Raw genomic sequence first — 19,228 nt, forward strand, 5'->3', positions numbered from 1 at the left:
TGATATTCCGTTGGTTCCAGTTCTGTCTGCACTGAAACATTCTTCCCCTCTCAGTAGCCGACTTTCTTCAGCAGGACAGCGAACTATTCGCGAATCCTGACGATGATGTCTCACAACTGCTGACGTCTCTGCTCCTGGTGCTCAAACAAGTTCCTCTGGACGTCGTCGGTCGCGTGGCAGCTGTAGTCCGCGGCGGCACCTTCAGCGCTACTATCGTCGTTGGCATCTGCACTGGTTTGACGTCGAATACGGGCAGGTAGACCGCAGGACAACCGGGCCCTGGTTTTGATCAACTTCAGCCTGCGCCGTCGTTAAAGAAGCCGATCAACGCTTCAGATATAAAGCATGTCATATAGCTGAACCACACCACAAGTAAAAAGAGAGCAATGTAAGTGTAGGGGTTTCTTCCCCTTTGAGAGAGTAGCTGTGTTACCATGACTATTGTTCCCCACAGTGGGGCAGTGGTTGTGGCAACGCATGCATGCATGTACTCTTCTCAAAATAGCAACCCTTATTCATTGCTCCTTTTGGGAAGCGATCGTTGTGGCAACGGTATTACTTCCTCAAAGGAGCAGCCCCCCTCCCCCGTTGCTATTTTCATTGCCCCAATAAGTTCTCTCTTTTGAGAGCATGCAACGTCAAAGGGTCGAACTGTTGTTCTGCTAGCAGTCAGTCTCTTTCAGGATGAGGTTAGCCTCCTTCCCCATCCCACTCCCGAAAGAAAAAACTTTACTTTCGCCAAGAATCCCTGATGGACAAACTGTTAATCTTTGCAGTTGCTGCAGTTACTCTCTGGGGAGCAACTGCTCATGCTTCCAGTTTCTCTCAAGTGGAAGACCTATCCCTAGCCTGCTTTTCAGACCAAGCAGGACAACTAAGCTGCATTTTAAATATCTTTTTTATCAGTGCAGGCGTCGAAATTTAATTTAAGAGGAATTCAAGGAATGCTTATAAATCTTTCATTTTGTTTTCCCCTATTTCAGAATGAATTACAGCTGCCGACACTGTAAGCGTTTTTGTGAGGCCTCAATTCTTCGAAAGTGCACCATGCAACTTGTATGTTATCATTCACTTTCGGCATGGCTTCGAATGTTACGCGACACTTGCGGCCACAGTTTATAAGCAGTACTCGCGTTATTTTACCAATGACGCAATGTTTTTTTTTTGTTAGCTACAACAGTGGTAGTGCGAAACCAATATTCATAGCGTTTATGGCAGGAAATTTGAAAAGAATCGCTTCTACCTTGACTGTCTCTCGTAAATATGCAGTAAAATTTAGATTAACAAAGTTATCAAATTGCACATTCATTTCGTTATATCCAAACTACGTTAGAATTAAATTCTGCCTTTTAAGTGGCGCATAGGTACCATGGGCTGCTTTTTTTTTTTTGCGAAGAAAGTGCTGGAAGAATGTTTGAATAATATGATAGAACAAAAACCTAATTTAAATACTGTGAAAAAAAAAACTGAAATTAATTTTCTTGATCTAGATATCCCGCGAACACGGGGTGATGCGGCACCACCCAAGCAGGAACCTACACAACGGCAGAACGCCACTCGCACCGTTCGGAAAAATCGGTTGCAACCCAACCATAGGACGGCTGCACCAAGTGGCAGTTTGAATTTACCATCCCGATATTTCCTGAGGCACCGCTGAAGCCTCGTTTGTTTTTAATCACGGATAACACGCTTCGTTGCGTAGTTACATTAGGGTCTAAAGTACATGGCAGCAGTTTTCTTGCATGATTTTTGCTATAATGAATTTCATTATATCGCGGTTCAACTCACTCCCGTTACCACGAAGTTATATCTCTGATTAGGCGTCCATATCAAGGTGCAGTTGTAGTGCACTTGCCTCATTGCGTCGTCGACGTATCTCAGCGATCAGAGCCTCCATGCGGGTCGCGGAGTAGCGCTCTATTACGCACAGCTTTCGATGTTTCTGCTCCAGCTGAGCGACCTGCAAAGAAAACGTTTGTAGTGAAGAGTGACAGCCAGCCAGACAGACAGGCAGACTATTAAAGAGACACTAATGTCAATTAACGATTTTAGTCGGAGTGAAAGCTTAATGTATGACAACGTTTAAACAATAGCTTTATCAACAATAGTGCCCTAGTTAGCGAATTATTATTGTCACAACGCAGACACAGCAGAAGTCAGATATTAAAGAAGAGTTCACTCTAATTAAATGCAAGGTGCTCGTAAAGAGGACCTCGCAAGAACTTCGTCTTTCTTTCTTGCTGCGCGAGCTGTTCTCTGCAGGTTGAATGCGGCAATATAAATGCACGAGAACACATGTGCCACGAGTAGGACATTCGCAAAACTATTCTGACAACGTGAGAATTACCACCTGCCATTAATCACTAGTTATCAAACTAGCTGCACCAAATAAAGCACCTTCAGTGCATCAAGAGACGTAATAAAATGCTGCTTGTTCGTTTCTGTTCGATTCATGAAAAAAACAACAACCGGACGTTACTATGGAGAATGGCGCGAGTGGTTCAAAAGTTCAATTTCCGCCTTTTTAAATTTAGATTTACTATTTATGCTACCTTTAGGTAGCATGTAGAGTAACTGTATGTACTGTATTGTATGTACTGTACTGTAGAGTAACTGTATGTATATACAGTAACTCTAGTTAAATTGGACAGGTCATGTCATCTGGCGGGACCAAGTTAAACCAAGCACGTCTGCCACCTAGGAGGCCATAACAGAAAATTGTTCAACGTCCGTCGTTGCCGTTCTTCTCCTACTACTTCACGGCGGCCGCGCAGTAGTCGGGAAACGTTGTGCATGGCAACAGTGACGTGATACGTTCTGCCTGAGGAGGGTAGGTTGAAGTTCTCCAACCAGATGCGTGCCACTAAAAGGTTATTTTATTTCAAAATATGCAATAGACCATATGCAAAATTGCTTTGTGCTCTGCTTGAGCAAATGAAAGGCGACCTTTGAAAAGAACGGGAAGGGCGGACCGAGCTAGAGAAGCGGGTAAAGGAGCTAATGGCGCTTTGCCCCGGGCCCGAGCGGTGTGAGACGGAAGGCATGGGTAGCGGAGAAGGTGACAGGCGGGAAGGAACAGGCGAGAAGGGAGGTAAGGGGGCCGCAGTGTCTGGCCACAGCACGGAGGCTCCGAGAACATACAGCACGGTGGCACGGCAGTCTTCGAGCAGGGCAGGAACACAGGACAGATGGCAGAGAGAGAAACAGGTGAAGCAAACAGGGGTGCCATCACAAACAGGAAGCCAGCGATTGGAGCGTAAAAGGGTCCTAGTGGTGGGGGACTCTAACGTGGCCAGGGTTAGGGATGGTGTCAAGACAGTGAAGGAAGATGGGGAGTCAGGGTGGAGGCACAGTCAGGGAAGAGCATGGTGGATGCACAGGCCAAAGCTCAGGAGGTTGTAGAAAACAGCATGAAGGGAGAAAATCTAGTCCTTATTCATGCTGGGCTCAATGATGTGTTGAAGGGCAAGGATCAGAACCTTCAGAGACAGCTAGAGGATGAAATGCGTAAGCTCCAAGACTCCTCTGGGAGTTTGCATGTGACCACATGCACAGTCCCAGAGGTCTGGGGGCAGCCTCGTGGGATTTAAAGGAGGGTAGTAGAGGCCGATTGTGTGATCAAGGGTTTGAGCCGGCAACTCGGATACAGCGTAATGGAAGTTAACCAAGACGTGTACGAGCCCGGCGCTCGCCCCTTTGCACAGGATGGCATTCACTACAGTAGTGCGACGGGCAGGAGGGTCGGTAACAGAATGTGTCGCCAAGCCATAGCTTTTTTAGGGGGACCCAGAGCCCTGAGGCCAACAGTGTAGCCAAAGACGGACCTAAAGGGGCACAAATATTCAAGCCACACGAAGTCCGTGGAAGAAGAAATCGACGTAAGCACAAGGGCCGAGCTAAGTCAGAGATAGGCTATATTAACATGCAGGGTGGCAGAAATAGGTTAAAGTGGGAAGAGATAGAAGAGCAGTTGAGACAGGAGGAGCTGATAGTATATGGGGTTGTTGAGACACATCTACAGGACCTGGAGCAACCACCCTGCAATCCGGACTACCTATGGGAATATTGCAATAGAACAGAAGGCAGCAAAAAGGGGGATGGAATTGGTGCATTTATACATAAGAGCATGGGTTGGCAAAGAGTCAAGCAAGGATTCATGGAACATTTACGGTTAAGAGGGAAAGTGGCAGGGCAAATGACACTCCTTGGTTTCTTGTACTTGTGAACGGGAGCGAAGGCCAGAGAGGAAAACCAGGCAATGGTAGAGTGTATATCAAATGACATTCAGGAGTTAGGAGGAGAGTGCAAGATAATTATACTAGGAGATATGAATGTGCACATAGAAGATATAGATGGGTATACTGACTCAACAGGCAAAATGATCATGGATGTGTGTGAAAGGCATGATTTGATCATTTGCAACAGTACCGAGAAGTGTAAAGGGCAAATAACATGGGAGGTAGGAAGGCTGCAGTCAACGATAGATTACGCACTGATGTCACATAGGATGTACGATAAGCTCAGGGGAATGCACATAGATGAAGGTGGCTCCAAAAGTCTGGGTAGTGATCACAAACGTATCAAGCTAAGTTTTGGAAGAGCAGCGAAAGTGGGAAGGAGACAAGATGAGCAACTACAGAAAAATTTTCATTCAGAAAGGCAAATAGAAATTGCTACTAAACAAACTGAGAAAGTAATCACTGAGGATAATAAAACTGTGTGGACATACACTAATCTAATTAGACTGTTTGGGCTAGAGCTTGCTAAGGCACGTGACAAGTCACCCCGGAAAAGACACAAGCCCAAGAGTTGGTGGAAGGAGGAAGTTAAGAGAGCCATAGCAAAACGTCAGGAAGCCTCTAGGGAACACAGACATGCTAAGCAACGGGGTGAACCGACAGATGATGTTGAAAGAAAATGGGAAATCTTTCAGAGCTCTAGAAGGGAAGCATCCCTCCTGATCAATGAAAAGATTAGAAGAAACGGTGCTCAGTGGCTGGCAGAAGTACATAAAAAGGACAAAGTCAAAGTCAAAGTCAAAGTTTATTTCACCAGAGAAATTCTGGATGGGCTTCAGGGATAAAAGCTGCTCGAGGCAGCTTGACTTGGTCCCTGAAGACCCTTTACAATTGGCAGCATACGACGTTAACAGTACAAAATGGGCTTGTAAGATCATACGTAAATATACATGAGCAATATTGTAAAAATTGCAGTTTGAATTACATCAAGCAATAACAATAGCATACAGAGAGTCAAAATGAGATTATGCATTTAAACGTTTAGTACAGCATAAACAACTTTGTAATACAGAAAGGTACAGAAAGTATAGAAATTTTACGGAATAGCAATATCGCGTAATGATCAAACACAGAATATTGAAAATAGAAGAATGCGGTATGACAAGATAAGCTAAAGTTTGCATAGTCAAGACATATCAATGCGAGGGCTACAACATAGACGTAAAAAATTCACGCAACTGCCGGTGTGTAGCAGTAGTAAGTTCGGTATATTCATTTAGGATAGATGGCAAATTATAGTGCAATGCTTGTAAGTTGTATGTTGTTCGGTAATGAGGAACAAACCACGCTAAAGTATGTCTCGTACTTATGGTAGTGTCATTAAGTTTTAGGTGGGATATAGTTTCCAGGAATTTTTTATAAGTGTCGGAAAAGTAGAAAGCTTGTAAGACCCGAAATTTGTATAAGTGCTGAACCCGCATGACAGTGTATTCTTGAAAGACTGTTCTAGTTGAGGCCAGGTAGGGAATATCTGCAATATGTCGGAGAATCTTCTTTTGCAGAAGCAAGATTTTATTTAGGTTCTGTTTAGTTGTGGTGATCCAAACCAGGTTGCAGTAGTTGAGGTGGGATGCGAAGAGCGCGTAGTATATTTGAAGCTTTACCTTTGTCGGGAGCAAGCGTTGACATCGTGATAATGCTCCAGTAGTTGATGACAGTCTCCTACATAGCTCTTCTACATGCGAGTTCCAACTAAGGTGAGAGGAAAAAGTAACTCCGAGTATCTTGTGTTCGTCTACCACAGCAATGTTTTGACCTTCATATGAAATTGGGTTTAATAGTTGAACTGTTTTGCTTCTTGCATGAAATATAACAATTTTAGTTTTTGTTGGGTTTATCTTTAGTTCGTTTAGGCTGGACCATGTTGACAGCGTTGACAGTGTGTTGTTGCATTCAGAGACAAGATCACCCACATTAGGCCCCGAAAATAGTATGGTGCTGTCGTCGGCATATATGACAAATTTTGCTGACTTATCAATATTTACGAGGTCATTTATATATAAATTGAATAATAGGGGTCCCAAAATGCTTCCTTGTGGCACGCCTCTTGAAATAGAAAGAAATGGCGATTTAGAGCCCTGCAAGCACACGTATTGCTGGCGGTTTTGCAAGTAAGATTTCAATAAATCTAATGGTTTCCCGCGAATACCACATGCGAACAACTTGTCCGCAAGAATCTGATGACTGAGCGAATCGAACGCCTTGGAAAAGTCAATGAACAGGCCTAGCGTGTAAAGTCTCTTTTCGATGTTGTGTACTATAAATTCTTTCATTGTTAGTAGGGCTGTTTCAGTTGACCTTCCTTTTCGAAACCCGAATTGCGAGTCTGATAGGATATGTTTGCTAGAAAAAAAACTTGTTATGCGATTACAGATAATTTTTTCTAAACCTTTGGAAAAGACTGGGAGGACAGATATTGGTCTGTAGTTTTTCATGCACTGTTGGCATGAAAGAAAGGCACCTGCGAAATTTCGGAACCATCTAAACTCCCTAAGAAATGAAACAAACCTAGAGCAGAGGTTTATAACTACAGCTCAAGGTGCTAGGCTAGAAGGGGACGAAGCTATTGAATATATAAGAACAAGGGTGACAGAAAAATTTCAACAAAGAAGTGCCTTATGCACCACAATAGACAGGGATGGATCAAGTGGCACAATGGCTCCATTTTCACAACAAGAGTGGGAAAGGGCTGAGAAGAGAGTTCCAAGTAGTACATCAACAGGCCCAGATGGCATTCCAATTATGCTGATAAAGACATTGGGTCCAAAGTCTAAACAGACTTTGAGAGAGGCAGTGAGCAGAACAATAATCGATGTTGAAGTCCCTGATGGATGGGAACTTAGCAGGATGAGCATAATCTATAAAGGAAAGGGGGACAAAGATGACATAAACAACTACCGGCCTATAACAGTGACATCAGTGGTATACAGGCTGGCGATGCAGATTATAAAGGAAAGACTGCAGGCATGGATAGCGGATGAGGGGGTGCTGGGGGAACTGTAGAATGGGTTTCGGAAACACAGGAGGTTGGAAGACAATCTGTTCTCACTGACGCAGTGCATCGAAATAGCAGAAAAGGAACTCAGGCCCCTGTGGCTAGCATTTTTGGATATCAAGAGAGCGTACGATAGCGTGGTTCAAGAGGACTTGTGGGGAATACTAGACACACTGGGTGTGGAAGATGGAGTCACTAATCTTTTAAAGGAAATCTATAACAGTAACAAGGTAGTTATAAAGTGGGAAAAACAGGTATCCAAGCCCACAGAGATGAAACGGGGACTTAGGCAGGGGTGTCCACTGTCACCCTTGTTATTCATGATGTACTTACAAGGATTTGAGGCCAAATTGGAGGGAAGTGGACCTGGCTTCAACCTCTCTTTAGTAAAAAAAGGAAAATTCATTGATCAGGCACTACCAGCATTAATGTACGCAGATGATATAGTGCTAATGGCCGGCAACAAGGAAGATTTGAAGAGATTGATGGACATCTGCGGTAATGAGGGAGATAGGTTAGATTTTAGATTCAGTAAGGAAAAATCAGCAGTCATGATTTTTAATGATAACGAAGGTAGTGAGCTTAGAATACAGGATGTCACGCGAGAGATAACAGATAAATTCAAATATCTGGGCATATGGATAGGCAATGAGACCGAGTACCTAAGGGAACACGAAATATACGTGACGACTAAAGGTAACAGGAATGCAGCATTGATGAAAAATAGGGCACTGTGGAATTACAATAGGTATGATGTTGTGAGAGGAATATAGAAAGGGGTCATGGTTCCTGGGCTGACGTTCGGCAATGCGGTCTTTTGCATGAGATCAGAAGTTCAAGCAAGATTAGAAATTAAGCAACGTGGAATAGGTAGGCTTGCTTCAGGAGCTCACGGGAATACACCAAATCAGGGAGTACAAGGTGATATGGGATGGACATCATTTGAGGGCAGGGAAGCTAGCAGCAAGATAAAATTTGAGAAGCGATTGAGAGAAATGGGGGAGGAGTGTTGGGCAAGGAAGGTTTTCAGTTACTTGTACATGAAGAATGTCGATACAAAATGGAGGAAGCGAACCAGGAAATTGACTGGTAAATACTCAGAAAACAGCAGGTGGCCAAACCGAAGAGAACTATCAGTTAAGAAGAAAGTGAAGGAAACGGAGACTGACATGTGGAGAATTGGCATGATTAAGAAGTCCGCACTAGAGATCTATCGAACTTTTAAGCAGGAAATTGCCAAGTAAAAGATCTATGATAATACTCGGGGTAGTAATCTACTGTTTGAGGCCAGGACGGGAGTATTGCAAACCAAGAAATATCAGGTCAAATACGAAGGGGTAGACACAGTATGCAGTGCGTGTGGAGAGTAAGAAGAAACTGCCGAACACTTGATTATGTTCTGTAAAGGGCTTCAGCCTATAGTTCAGGATGATGGCGCAGAGTATTTAGATAGATAGATAGATAGATAGATAGATAGATAGATAGATAGATAGATAGATAGATAGATAGGAGGTAGTTTACAAGCCGAAATATTCACAATAACCTCGCCGCACCCTGGAGACATAGAGCATTTCACTTGGCTGTGCCCGCAGTTTGACAGAGAAAGAACAGAGATGGTACGCAGGTTGCAGAAAGATTGTCACAAGCACGGGCCATGGGAAGATGTCCTTTTTTCTAAGGACCTACGGTGACGAGGAGGAGCGTGCAACGGATCCTCAAGACTTTCCTGCGAGACACTGGGCTGAATGACATTTGGTAACCGACCCCTATGATTTAAGAGATGCTCAGGCGGAACAATTGCCGGCCATTTAGGCCAGGCCAACACCGCCCTTTGCGACATGACAACCCCCACCACCAGCAGCAGCACGTACTACTAGACTATAATTACTCCACGTACGTACCATAGAGCGAAGTTCTTCTAAAAGCTTTCTCATGTTGACTTCTCCGGCGACGCTGTCGGCGTCCTGCGACTTCAATTCTTCCACCTCTTTCTCCAGTTCGGCGTTCTGTTTTTTCAGCTCGTCACACTTCGCCTCGACTGGCGCAAACTGTTGTTCATGCTCTGTGGCTTCTTCTTTGGCCTTGGACAACTCTTGCGTATGCACATTGGTCTGGCGCTCAAGTTCTCGCACGATGACCGACTCCAGACGTGCGGCCTCCCCCAGAACTTGCTCGAGCTTCAGTTTGACGGCTCGTAAACTCGCTCCCAGTTGAAACTTTCTGCGTTCCAGGTTGTCGACTTCACGTTCATATTCGGCGTCCTTCAGTTGACGCAGCGCCAGCTCTTCGAAGGCGAAGTACAGCGCCGTTAGCGCTGCGTCGCAGCCAAAACGGTTGATTTCGTTCGACATACCTGCCACTCGTACTTGATGGGAGCTAGAGACCTTAGTTTTCTGTCAAACAAGCGCACGCAATAGACACAGCAGTCACTAGAGCGAAAATTAGACGCTCTGGTAATGAAAGTTCGGCGCCAATGCAACTCGGGGCCACGCACAACGCAGTGACGTTGTACTAGAACAACTGGCACAAAGCGCTAAACTGCCCTTCCGTTGTCGCAAATACGAGTTAAATCACACCGTACACTTCACCGAGGTTCAATGTAATTCCACTTTGTAAGCGACTCGCACGTGTATCTTCAAAAAGCAAGAATGTGCGCGGACGAAACAAAAACCGAAAACCCGAAGCACCGTCTGTCTACCTACCGTCTGCGATATTTGACGGCGACGATGATAGTGCAGAAATTAAAAAAAAAACGTTTTCAAGTTATATTGTACACTTTCTACTACAACAAGAATAAAATTACAAGTTTTTTTAGGTAAATATATCCTTATTGTCAATTACTTCTTAACATTGATGGTGTTTAGTAACATCACGTGATCAAAATTGTTGCGACACCTGGCGGCTGCTGTTATTTCACAGTGCGTTCGCGTGTGTACAAAAACGTGCTACAAGGAGAGAGTAAAGGTAGTAGGTGACGACCACGACCTGCTGTATAAACTTCTGACGCTGCGCCGTGCTCCCTAACGGGCTGCAGAAATCAGGCGTCTTTTCTTTCCTCTAATCACTACCAGCACCGTACAAACTTCGTGGTGACGACCTTTTTATGGCTTGCCGGGTTGACAAACTTTCTGGGCTGAGCCAAACTGGAAAATGAACAGTGCAGTTCTGCAGCAACATTTCAACGCGCCCTCTTTTCGCACATGGCGGCTGTTGCGTTGATCAATGCTTCGACGATCGCGAAATATGTGATGAGCCTCCGCTCGTAGGATCTACTGTTCCTGTGTCGTTTCAAAAGGTGTGGTTTACTGCAAACTACCCTTCGTATCCGAGAGAATCAGTCAAGATGGTGAGTGCCAGCGTGCGGTGTCTTTTATCGGTTTCGCGTCGCGACGGTTGCGATGTGGTGACCCGACTGTCGTGTTTCCCGTTCCTTTCTCTTGCGATCTCTTTCAGCCGGGTGGCAAACGAAAGAAGTTCATCGACAAAAAGAACGCCGTTACCTTTCAACTAGTCCATCGGAGCCAGAAGGATCCCCTCCAGGCGGACGAAACAGCTCCCAAGCATGTCCTGCTTGAAAAACGGACCGGGCGACCCTTCACGGGAGACGACAGGCCGGGCCACGTGAGTTACGTTAAGTGGTCGCGAAATCGATCGTAACGAACGATTCATTCACGCTTGTAAGTGAACTTAAGCCGACTTCCGTGCATGCTAAAGTCGGTGTGTTCCTTGTGAAGCGCACGTAGGCCCTTCCGTTTCCCGCAGAAGGTTTTTTTATGAATACTACTCGCATATTTATCGTTCGTTTGTTGCACGAGTTTAGTTACAGTGTGGGTCACTGCACCAGTTTTTCTTGCTTATTCTGGATTTGTTCTTGAACGTGCGATTGGCGTAGACGACGAATACAGTTGTTGATTGATTGATATGTGGGGTTTAAGGTCCCAAAACCACCATATGATTATGAGAGACACGCCGTAGTGGAGGGCTCCGGAAATTTCGACCTCCTGGGGTTCTTTAACGTGCACCCAAATCCGGGAACACGGGCCTACAGCATTTCCGCCTGCATCGAAAATGCAGCCGCCGCAGTCGGGATTCGATCCCGCGACCTGCAGGTTAGCAGCTGAGTACCTTAGCAAGTAAACCACCGCGGCGGGACAACCAATACATTTGTTTGAACAGCAGGATTGGACACTATTCATGGAAGGCTGTGTTGGTAGCAGATTTGGTCACATGTGTTTAGTTTTGTTTAATTGAGAATCTGGTGTGACCTAATGTTGACCCTGAGGAAATTGTGAGCACAAGTAAAAACAAATTAGCGCGCTCGCTTGAGAACCTTAAGTCATGAATTTTAAATGCATTGTAAAACTTGCAGGTCCCAGTTTCTGACGAGAAGAGGAAAGAAGAACAGCGTAAATACGGTATATACTTTGACGACGACTACAACTACCTGCAACACCTCAAAGACGTCAACACTGTGGCGGACTGGGAACCGGTCATCCATAGGGTGCGCATCCCGGCTGGACAGAGCGGTAACGAAAAGGTAAACTGACTCGTGCTCGAAAAGAAATGCTTGTATCAGGTCTTCGTGTGGTTACTGGTTTGTAGGGTGTGACAGTACACAGGTTACGTAATTACACAACGCTTGCATGCTACAGTCTAGAGAGGGCTGTCATCAAAGAGACTACATTTTAAATAATGCTTGACAGGTAACACAATTTAGACACCTCAAGTAGTCAGCAGTTAAGGTAAAAGTTAGAACTGTAGTTTTTACCTCAACTATTGTTTTTGTTGCCTGTTTCGGTGCTAGTGGATTGCAGTAAGGGTGCATAATAGGGCTGAGCGGTGAACATTTAGACCAGAAAGAACGCAAGCAAGGAACCTGACGACGAACCAGTACTATGTGCTAATGCTTCTATTATATAACCTCGATTGTTATCTATTCTATTTGCATTGTCTTTAATTTAACCTGGAAGTTTAAAATGTTGACTGCCATGATCTTTGAAGGAAAGAACTGTTCATGCTTATGTATTCTCAGTGGACTTTAAAATGATTGAAAGATTGTGGCGCTCACTATTTGCTTTTCTAGCTGGTGAAGAAATAAATTTGTACTCTGTGACAACAGCGGAGGGAAGGCTATGGAGGCAGGGCTTCTGCACATTCATGTTGTACCGCAATTTTTATGGCTGCTTGCAGCTTATTTCTGTTTTACTCACTCGTGTATTCAGAAAGTGTGAATGGAAAAGAACTTTTCAATTGTTAAGTGTACACTTTGGTGTCATGTTACGAGTATATTTTTCTTGGAGAACCAAACAACGCGCTTACGGCTAGACACCAACCCACTACGTTTTGGACACCACGTTTACTTCGGAAACTGGGCATGCTGAAAAGTGGTGCTGTCTGAGAAAAGGAAGGCATTCTTGCCAAGTGAACAATAACTGTATTTTACCTATGACTTCCCGCAGCCCTCTGAGTCTCATTACAAATAAAGCAGCGTTTATCTCAGCCAAGCAAATGAGAATTATCAGCAAACGAGAACTTCGGTTCTGTAGCTTCCACAGTGCTATCAAAAAAAGTTGTTGCCAAGTATAGTCATTGTTTCTCGCCGCTGTCATCAGCTAGCCACATGTTCGGCTGAGTGCTTCGGCTTGTGTAGCGCCACAAGCACCATTTTTTTCTTGCGTAAAGATGGCTTTCGGGGAAATTGCTAGGTACATACTGATCTTCAGCTTGGTTGCATGAAATTAATTCTGCCATATGCATATTTTTCTGTAGTCATTATTAAAACAGTGTTGGATTAAAGATTTCATGCTGTGTCTTGTATCGACTTCTAGGCCAAGAAGGAGATCAGATTACCTTCATCAGTCTTTCAATCAACCATTGAAGAGAAGGAAGGTCTATTGAACAAAGCAGTGCCCCAAGTTGGTAAGTCTTTTGTTTTATCTTGTTTATCTAGTTGTGGATACTGTCATATCGTGAGCTCATAGTGGAGTGGTGAATCTTAATAAGCTCAGTGAAAAGAAAGGCATACATGAAAACCCAGTCGTGTTTTATACTTATGTACAGACAGGTTCACAGTTAAAGAAAACACTTTCACGCTCACCATGTTCAAATTTGGCTCTCTGGTAAAAAAATATTGGCTTAGTTGTGCATAAAACTACTGCTGGTTGACTGTTCCGACTCCTTTTGATAGAATAGCGGTGTCCACAAACAATGCTTATTCGTCTACTTGCAGTTATGACAGGTGCTCATCAGAGAGTTCCCTTTAACAGTAGACGGTACTGCACGCACTAATTCAGGTGACTCGCAAAAGATGATGACAGGCCTCGCCTTACGGCTTGTCACTAAACGTATTCCAAACTCTTGCTTTCAGTCAGGAGGTGCGGTAGTTCAAGAACTTTATTTTCTTTTTGCATAATCTGTTCAGTTTGTAACCATTCTTGAAACGTCAGTGTTGGGATGCCCATTTAATGCAACACGTTGTCAAACATTTGCAGGCTTTGTACTTCTCAGAGACTCCATGTGTTCCATTATTTTGCAGGACCAAGGCCAGACTGGGACCCAGATGTTGTGGCAGCCTTGGATGACGATTTTGATTTTGAAGATGACGAAAATATCCTGGAAGATGATTTCATACAGCTTGCCGAAGGACCCATCGATGCTACCGACGTTGAGTGAGTAAACGAGAGACAGTGACAATAATAATTGGTGGGTTTGCGCATATTGGCACGAACACAGGATAGGGCTAAGCATTGTTAAGTAAAGGTCGTAGTCTCGATTAATCTTTTTGGGGTTGCCATTATGTGGCCTGCTATCAGTTCAACACCTTGCACAGCGGAAAGCATTTTGCCTGCTGGCTTGGTCAGTCGGCATACTCAGAAAGTGATACCAAGGTTGACATTATGAGGCGTAGAGAAGAGGAAACAAATACCAACAGGCGCATTTTTTTCTTAGATGCACTCAGGTGAAGCCAATAGACAATGAGACTAGGGAAACAATACTTAAACCTCATTATATAACGAAGTTGCATCTTACACGAAAACGAGTTTGTTATGTCCGAAAGTTATTTAAGGATATATTTCTAGCACTATATATATTGTAAGACTATTCTTAACTTTGATATTACCGATGACTCCTTATACTTGAGTTGGTTATATTGAGGTTTGAGTATATACAGAAGTTGCCTGTGGTCATAATTGAAAAAGCTTGCCTCAGGCTTTGTGTGTTTGAGCCTCTACCAACTGATCTAGAGTGGTTGCTGTTACCCGTCCACATTTTTAACTTTGTATCTGGACTAGATTTGACTGTGGAAGCCTTGCGATAGTCCGTGTTGCTTACAGCCATTGCATCAGACTTTTTTTTTTTCCAAACAACAGGCAGATGATGAAACGTAAGGCTTACAAGCAGAAAAGTAAAAACTTTCCGCCAAGTTCAGAATTCTGGCTCTCAACTTTTACTGCTTTATTTATTTTTTGTTCTCATCACAGTGGCGAAGAGAGTGACAGTTGTGATGACGAGGACAACGATTTTGAAACGGATGAAGGCAGTGAAGAGCGCTTCTCTTTTGCTGAAGAAGAGACACGGTCAAGGTTCACGAGCTACTCAATGTCTTCGTCCGTGATACGAAGAACTGAAGGCCTCAAGACCCTCGACGAACGATTTGAAGAGGTTCGAGAAGTCATCTTTTGTTGTGCTACAAGTTCCTCGTCTTACCACACTGCTTAGATGCTATAACTTCACTGCCTTCATATGTGGCCTGAAGTATTTTTTTTTTTCTCAGTAGGAAAAGTTTTTACACTTGCGACAGTACTGATGTGCATTGCTGGTTGCCTGGCCACCATTTGATCGCACTCGCTATCGGCTTCAGTGTAGCTCGCTGATCTGCAATAACTGCATTTGCAAAAGATGCATGCATCATAAGCAGAGCCCCAATAGTGTGAGCTGTCTCTTGGATACAAAGCACACGTCACTGTGGTTGCTACAAAAGCAGCGCCTTGGTGGCTATTGCTGCCTACACGACATATGGACCGAACGAAAAGACACTAGAACTTGCGCTGGCTATAAACGTGTTTTTACCGGGCATGGCTTGCTCAAGTTAAAAGACACCTGTTGCTTGTTAAAGGCCAGAACTTTTCTCAACACTCTGGTGAAAGTGGAAAGAGTGTGAAATATAGGGACATCACGGAGTATTCTTTTCGTGATTTGAATGTAACTGTATTTTTTAACCGCTGTTTGTAAGTCACAAAAATTGGCATGTTGTGTCACCTTTCTGAGTGCAAAGACATTGTCAAAGGGGCTCAACTGTGACGACATCGTTGCGAGGTGGATGCCATTGTTGCGAGGCTATCCACATTGTTGTGGTGAGATCGTGGGTCAACAAACTCACTGATGACTCATTCAGACTCAGATTGGGCTGCGAGTCTGGGTGACTCCAGGTGAGTGATACTTTGGCAAGTTTAAATCCGAGTCAGTCCGCTTGAGAAAAATACCTCATTAACGACCTCGAATCTGTCCAAAATCGCGCCGCTCGATTCATTCACTCCCAGTACTAATACGACATCAGTATTTCATCCTTGAAAGCACAATCCGGTTTATCACCCCTCTCTGTTCGTTGCCGTATCGCCACCCTTTCTCTCTTTCATAAATTTTTTCATTCTTCTCTCAATGCAGCTCCCTACATCCTCCCCCCGACATACATTTCACACCGCACAAGCCATCCACTTCAAGTGTCCCGTTATCGTAACAGAACTGCCGCTTTTTCTGCTTTTTTTCCCCGCGCCGTCAAGGATTGGAACGACCTTCCCTGCTCCATTGCTTCAACCACCTGCCCATCATCCTTCGCGACAAATCTTACAAATCACCTCTGCTGCGAAAACTAACGTGTTCAAATGTTCTCTTTTCCTGTGTATCCACCCCTTATGTAATACCCCCGAGTGGAGTCCTTAAGGAAATAAAAATGAAAAAAAAAATTGAGCGGGTGAGCATGAGTGAGACCGGTTGAGGAAAATATTAGCGGGTCTGAGTCCGAGTGAGCTCCAACATTGATTGCCGACCTATGGGTGAGATCATGAAATAGATTTCTCCAGGCCACTCATAGATGTTTTAACAGACAGTATCGGCAAACTTAAAGGCTGTGTGAACTGCAGAGGTGAAGAGCTGTTTCCTTGATGTGTTCTGACATGATTGCAGTGAGCTAGTACTTCGAATTTGAATTGCCCTTTCTTCTCTGCTTCAGATGTTCAAGCAGTACGACGACATGGAAGTTGGTGCTCTGGACGGTGAGGAGATAGAAGGATACGTACAACCCGACAGCGAGATAATGAAGGCTCTAGTGGAAGACTTCCAACTAATGAAACAACTTCCGTTAGTACACCTTTGTTTCAGTGCTTTACAGCCTAAACAATCACAAATTTGGTATTTTCTAGGCCATTTCTTTGTTTTAACCTCTAAAATATTTTTTTTTTCAAAAATGAATTTCTCTATGGGGAACCAATGAGTGTGCGAGCATTTATTTATAATTAAGTGTGGCATGCTTTTGTTGCATTGTTATCTAGTAGGTCAGTATAATGAACAGTTGGTGGTGTGATTACCCAAGTATGGTAGGTTTCTTAAGAACTAAATCATTTCATTAAAATTAATTAATGTTGCGCATATTATCTTGTTTTCGTTGTTAATTCATATGATAGTTTGTACATTCCAGTTTATATCACTAGACATTTTTCTGCCACTTTTAGGTCTGAAAATTTCTTTGCTATGCTTTCTCGGACTGCTTATGATACTGGTACACTTGAATTTGCCCTGTATGGTACTTTTCGCGTAAAATGTAGGCAAACGTCTTGATGTGTTGCCTCGCCAATACCCATAATCCCTGCCACATGAAATTACAGCCAGAAAAAATTCACACACTTGCATTTTTTATGTATTTTTTATGTTATTAATGCAATTTTTTTTTTAATATGCAGTGTTGTCGTATGTAGCCTTACTGCTTTGTCTCTTCAGAAAATTTTGTCCCACGTCTTCACATTGTAATAGTCTCTGCAACATACTGGTCGGCATTTGGATGCATATTCAAATTGAAAATTGAAAATATTGAGGCTGTATTTTCCAGCTTTTACCCAACTAGTAAGTGGCAACTTTTTATCTGAAAAAGTTGTGCTAGTGTGGAAAACGTGCACGATAAAGGTTGGGCAGCTCTGAATATGTCAAACAGAATAGTACTTGAAATTTTTCGGCGATGTTTAAAATGTCGATTTCACCTTAATTTTTTTGTTGTCACCATTCAACGTGTTACGACGAAATTTGTGAAAAATAGTGTTTTGAAGAAATTTTGCACTTTTCTAACGTTTATCATTTTAATTGTTTTTCACATGGCATTTGCTCTCCTGGCTTTTTCTGTAGGACGCTCAAAGAGGTAACTTTAGATAAAGGGAGTGCTAGGAGTGCTGTGACCATGGCTGCCATCGAAGAGGAAGATGATGAAATGGTGGACTTGCAAATCGACACCGACGCACCCAAGGAACGCTGGGACTGCGAGTCTATCATAAGTATGTTTTAGTATTGCATTTCCTCAGTATTCTGTGTCGCATCAGACTGCTCGCAACGGTTCACACTTATAATTTTTACCCTCCAAACTTAGGTACCTATTCGAACCTTTACAATCACCCGAAACTCATCACAGAGCCAAAAAAGGTAAGTGAGATGTTTAACATTTGAAATAAAGTTGTTTTATGGGCTGGATTGTTAAAGAAAAAGAAATCCGTGCATGAGAAAAAATGATACAGTGATTGTGCACTTGTTATTGTGTTCATTATGTATGGAAGCTACAACATTAACCCTAGCCGAAAGTAAACTGAGAAAAATACTTTGATAATTTAACTTCAGCCAAAGTAATGCAAAACATGTATAAGCCCGACGTTTTGGAACCAGACCAGTTCTTCCTTGCTTGGGGAGAGGAGTGTTACTACAAGATGCTGCTGAAAAACATGGCAACATTACCCCCTGAGGAAGGAACTGGGCTGGTTCGGACACAGACTTAAACGTTAAACAAACTTTATGTTGATTTGATTAGAGTTAAATTTAAGAGATTTTTTTTTGGTGACGTATTTGCAACCCCATTTTCCCAATAGGGGGATAGCTCAATTTTTTAATGAGACTAACAACACCAGCAGGAGACACAAATACCTGGATGAACACCCGATAAAGTGCTGCCATTTATGTCTTGCGTTCATGCTGCTAGTCTAACAAAGTTATAGATCATTGACTAAGCCTGCCAACAGTTGTTACTAAAGTTTGTAATTTTGGTTTTATCCTTTACACCTTTTCACAGGAAAAAGTAAAGGTGTCGGCCAGAACGGGCATTCCTATTATAGAAAAGGGTGGCTTGAGCCGTCAGGGGCTCAGGCAGTTGGACCGCGAATTTGGAGGTGATTCGGATGAAGAAATGCGGTCGCGAATGTCGGTGGCATCTAGCATCCGCCCGAAAGATGAGACGCCGGAACAGCGCAAGGAGCGAAAGGCCGCTGTGCGTGCTATGCGACGCGAACGCAGGGCCGAAAAGAAGGCCAACTCGGAAGCCTTCAAGGCCGAAAAGTTGAGACAGGAGAAGGCAATGGCCAACGTTCGCCAGAACCTCAATTCTATGCGGCTTTATTGAACTGTCGAATAGGGAGCTATAATTTTTGTACAGAGAAAAGCAGCATTGCTCATGTGCAAGTCTCATAATAAAACTCCTTTTTTCAGCCTCTGCACTTGTCGAAGTGTTGGTGCTTAATCCTACAGTGTGGCCATTACACACTGCACCGAGCTATTTGGAGCATGTGGTAGTTTTTCCATTGCTGTGTGACCACCTCCAGGTCCCATGTCTGTGGTCTGCTTCGCGTGCATGGGGGTGGGCAAGGGAGCTTATTGCCATAATTAGGAGGAGCGATTCCTTCCAAGGGCA

The 19,228-nt window shown here is 43.7% G+C and overlaps 2 protein-coding genes across 2 annotated transcripts; one reads left to right on the forward strand and one right to left on the reverse strand.

Moving 5' to 3' along the window:
* Positions 1-74: 74 nt before the first annotated feature.
* On the reverse strand, positions 75-9,867 carry LOC142790724 (uncharacterized). The gene is made up of 3 exons (XM_075885341.1): positions 9,195-9,867; positions 1,856-1,960; positions 75-300 (listed from the first exon to the last, which is right to left on the reverse strand). The coding sequence occupies exons 1-3, from the start codon at positions 9,642-9,644 to the stop codon at positions 211-213; spliced, it is 645 nt and encodes a 214-aa protein (XP_075741456.1). The 5' UTR covers positions 9,645-9,867; the 3' UTR covers positions 75-210.
* Positions 9,868-10,503: 636 nt separating this feature from the next.
* Positions 10,504-19,034, forward strand: LOC142790725 (protein LTV1 homolog). Its single transcript, XM_075885342.1, has 10 exons — positions 10,504-10,639; positions 10,747-10,914; positions 11,663-11,830; positions 13,122-13,212; positions 13,829-13,961; positions 14,775-14,955; positions 16,523-16,650; positions 17,686-17,831; positions 17,924-17,976; positions 18,614-19,034. Exons 1-10 carry the CDS (start codon positions 10,637-10,639, stop codon positions 18,938-18,940), a joined length of 1,398 nt encoding a protein of 465 aa, XP_075741457.1. The 5' UTR covers positions 10,504-10,636; the 3' UTR covers positions 18,941-19,034.
* Positions 19,035-19,228: the final 194 nt, after the last annotated feature.

The sequence above is a fragment of the Rhipicephalus microplus genome, unplaced genomic scaffold, assembly GCF_043290135.1.
Source record: "Rhipicephalus microplus isolate Deutch F79 unplaced genomic scaffold, USDA_Rmic scaffold_123, whole genome shotgun sequence".
Taxonomy (NCBI): domain Eukaryota; kingdom Metazoa; phylum Arthropoda; class Arachnida; order Ixodida; family Ixodidae; genus Rhipicephalus; species Rhipicephalus microplus.

Bases quoted from the DNA above. Each gene is read 5' to 3' on its own strand.
- LOC142790724 (XM_075885341.1), bottom strand. From the start codon at position 9,644: ATGTCGAACGAAATCAACCGTTTTGGCTGCGACGCAGCGCTAACGGCG. The intron at 1,961-9,194 runs GTACGTACGTGG...TTTTCTTTGCAG, and splicing joins TAGAAGAACTTCGCTCTATG to GTCGCTCAGCTGGAGCAGAA. The intron at 301-1,855 runs GCAAGTGCACTA...ACGACGGCGCAG, and splicing joins TACGTCGACGACGCAATGAG to GCTGAAGTTGATCAAAACCA.
- LOC142790725 (XM_075885342.1), top strand. The intron at 16,651-17,685 runs GTTAGTACACCT...CTTTTTCTGTAG, and splicing joins CAACTAATGAAACAACTTCC to GACGCTCAAAGAGGTAACTT. The intron at 17,977-18,613 runs GTAAGTGAGATG...ACCTTTTCACAG, and splicing joins TCATCACAGAGCCAAAAAAG to GAAAAAGTAAAGGTGTCGGC.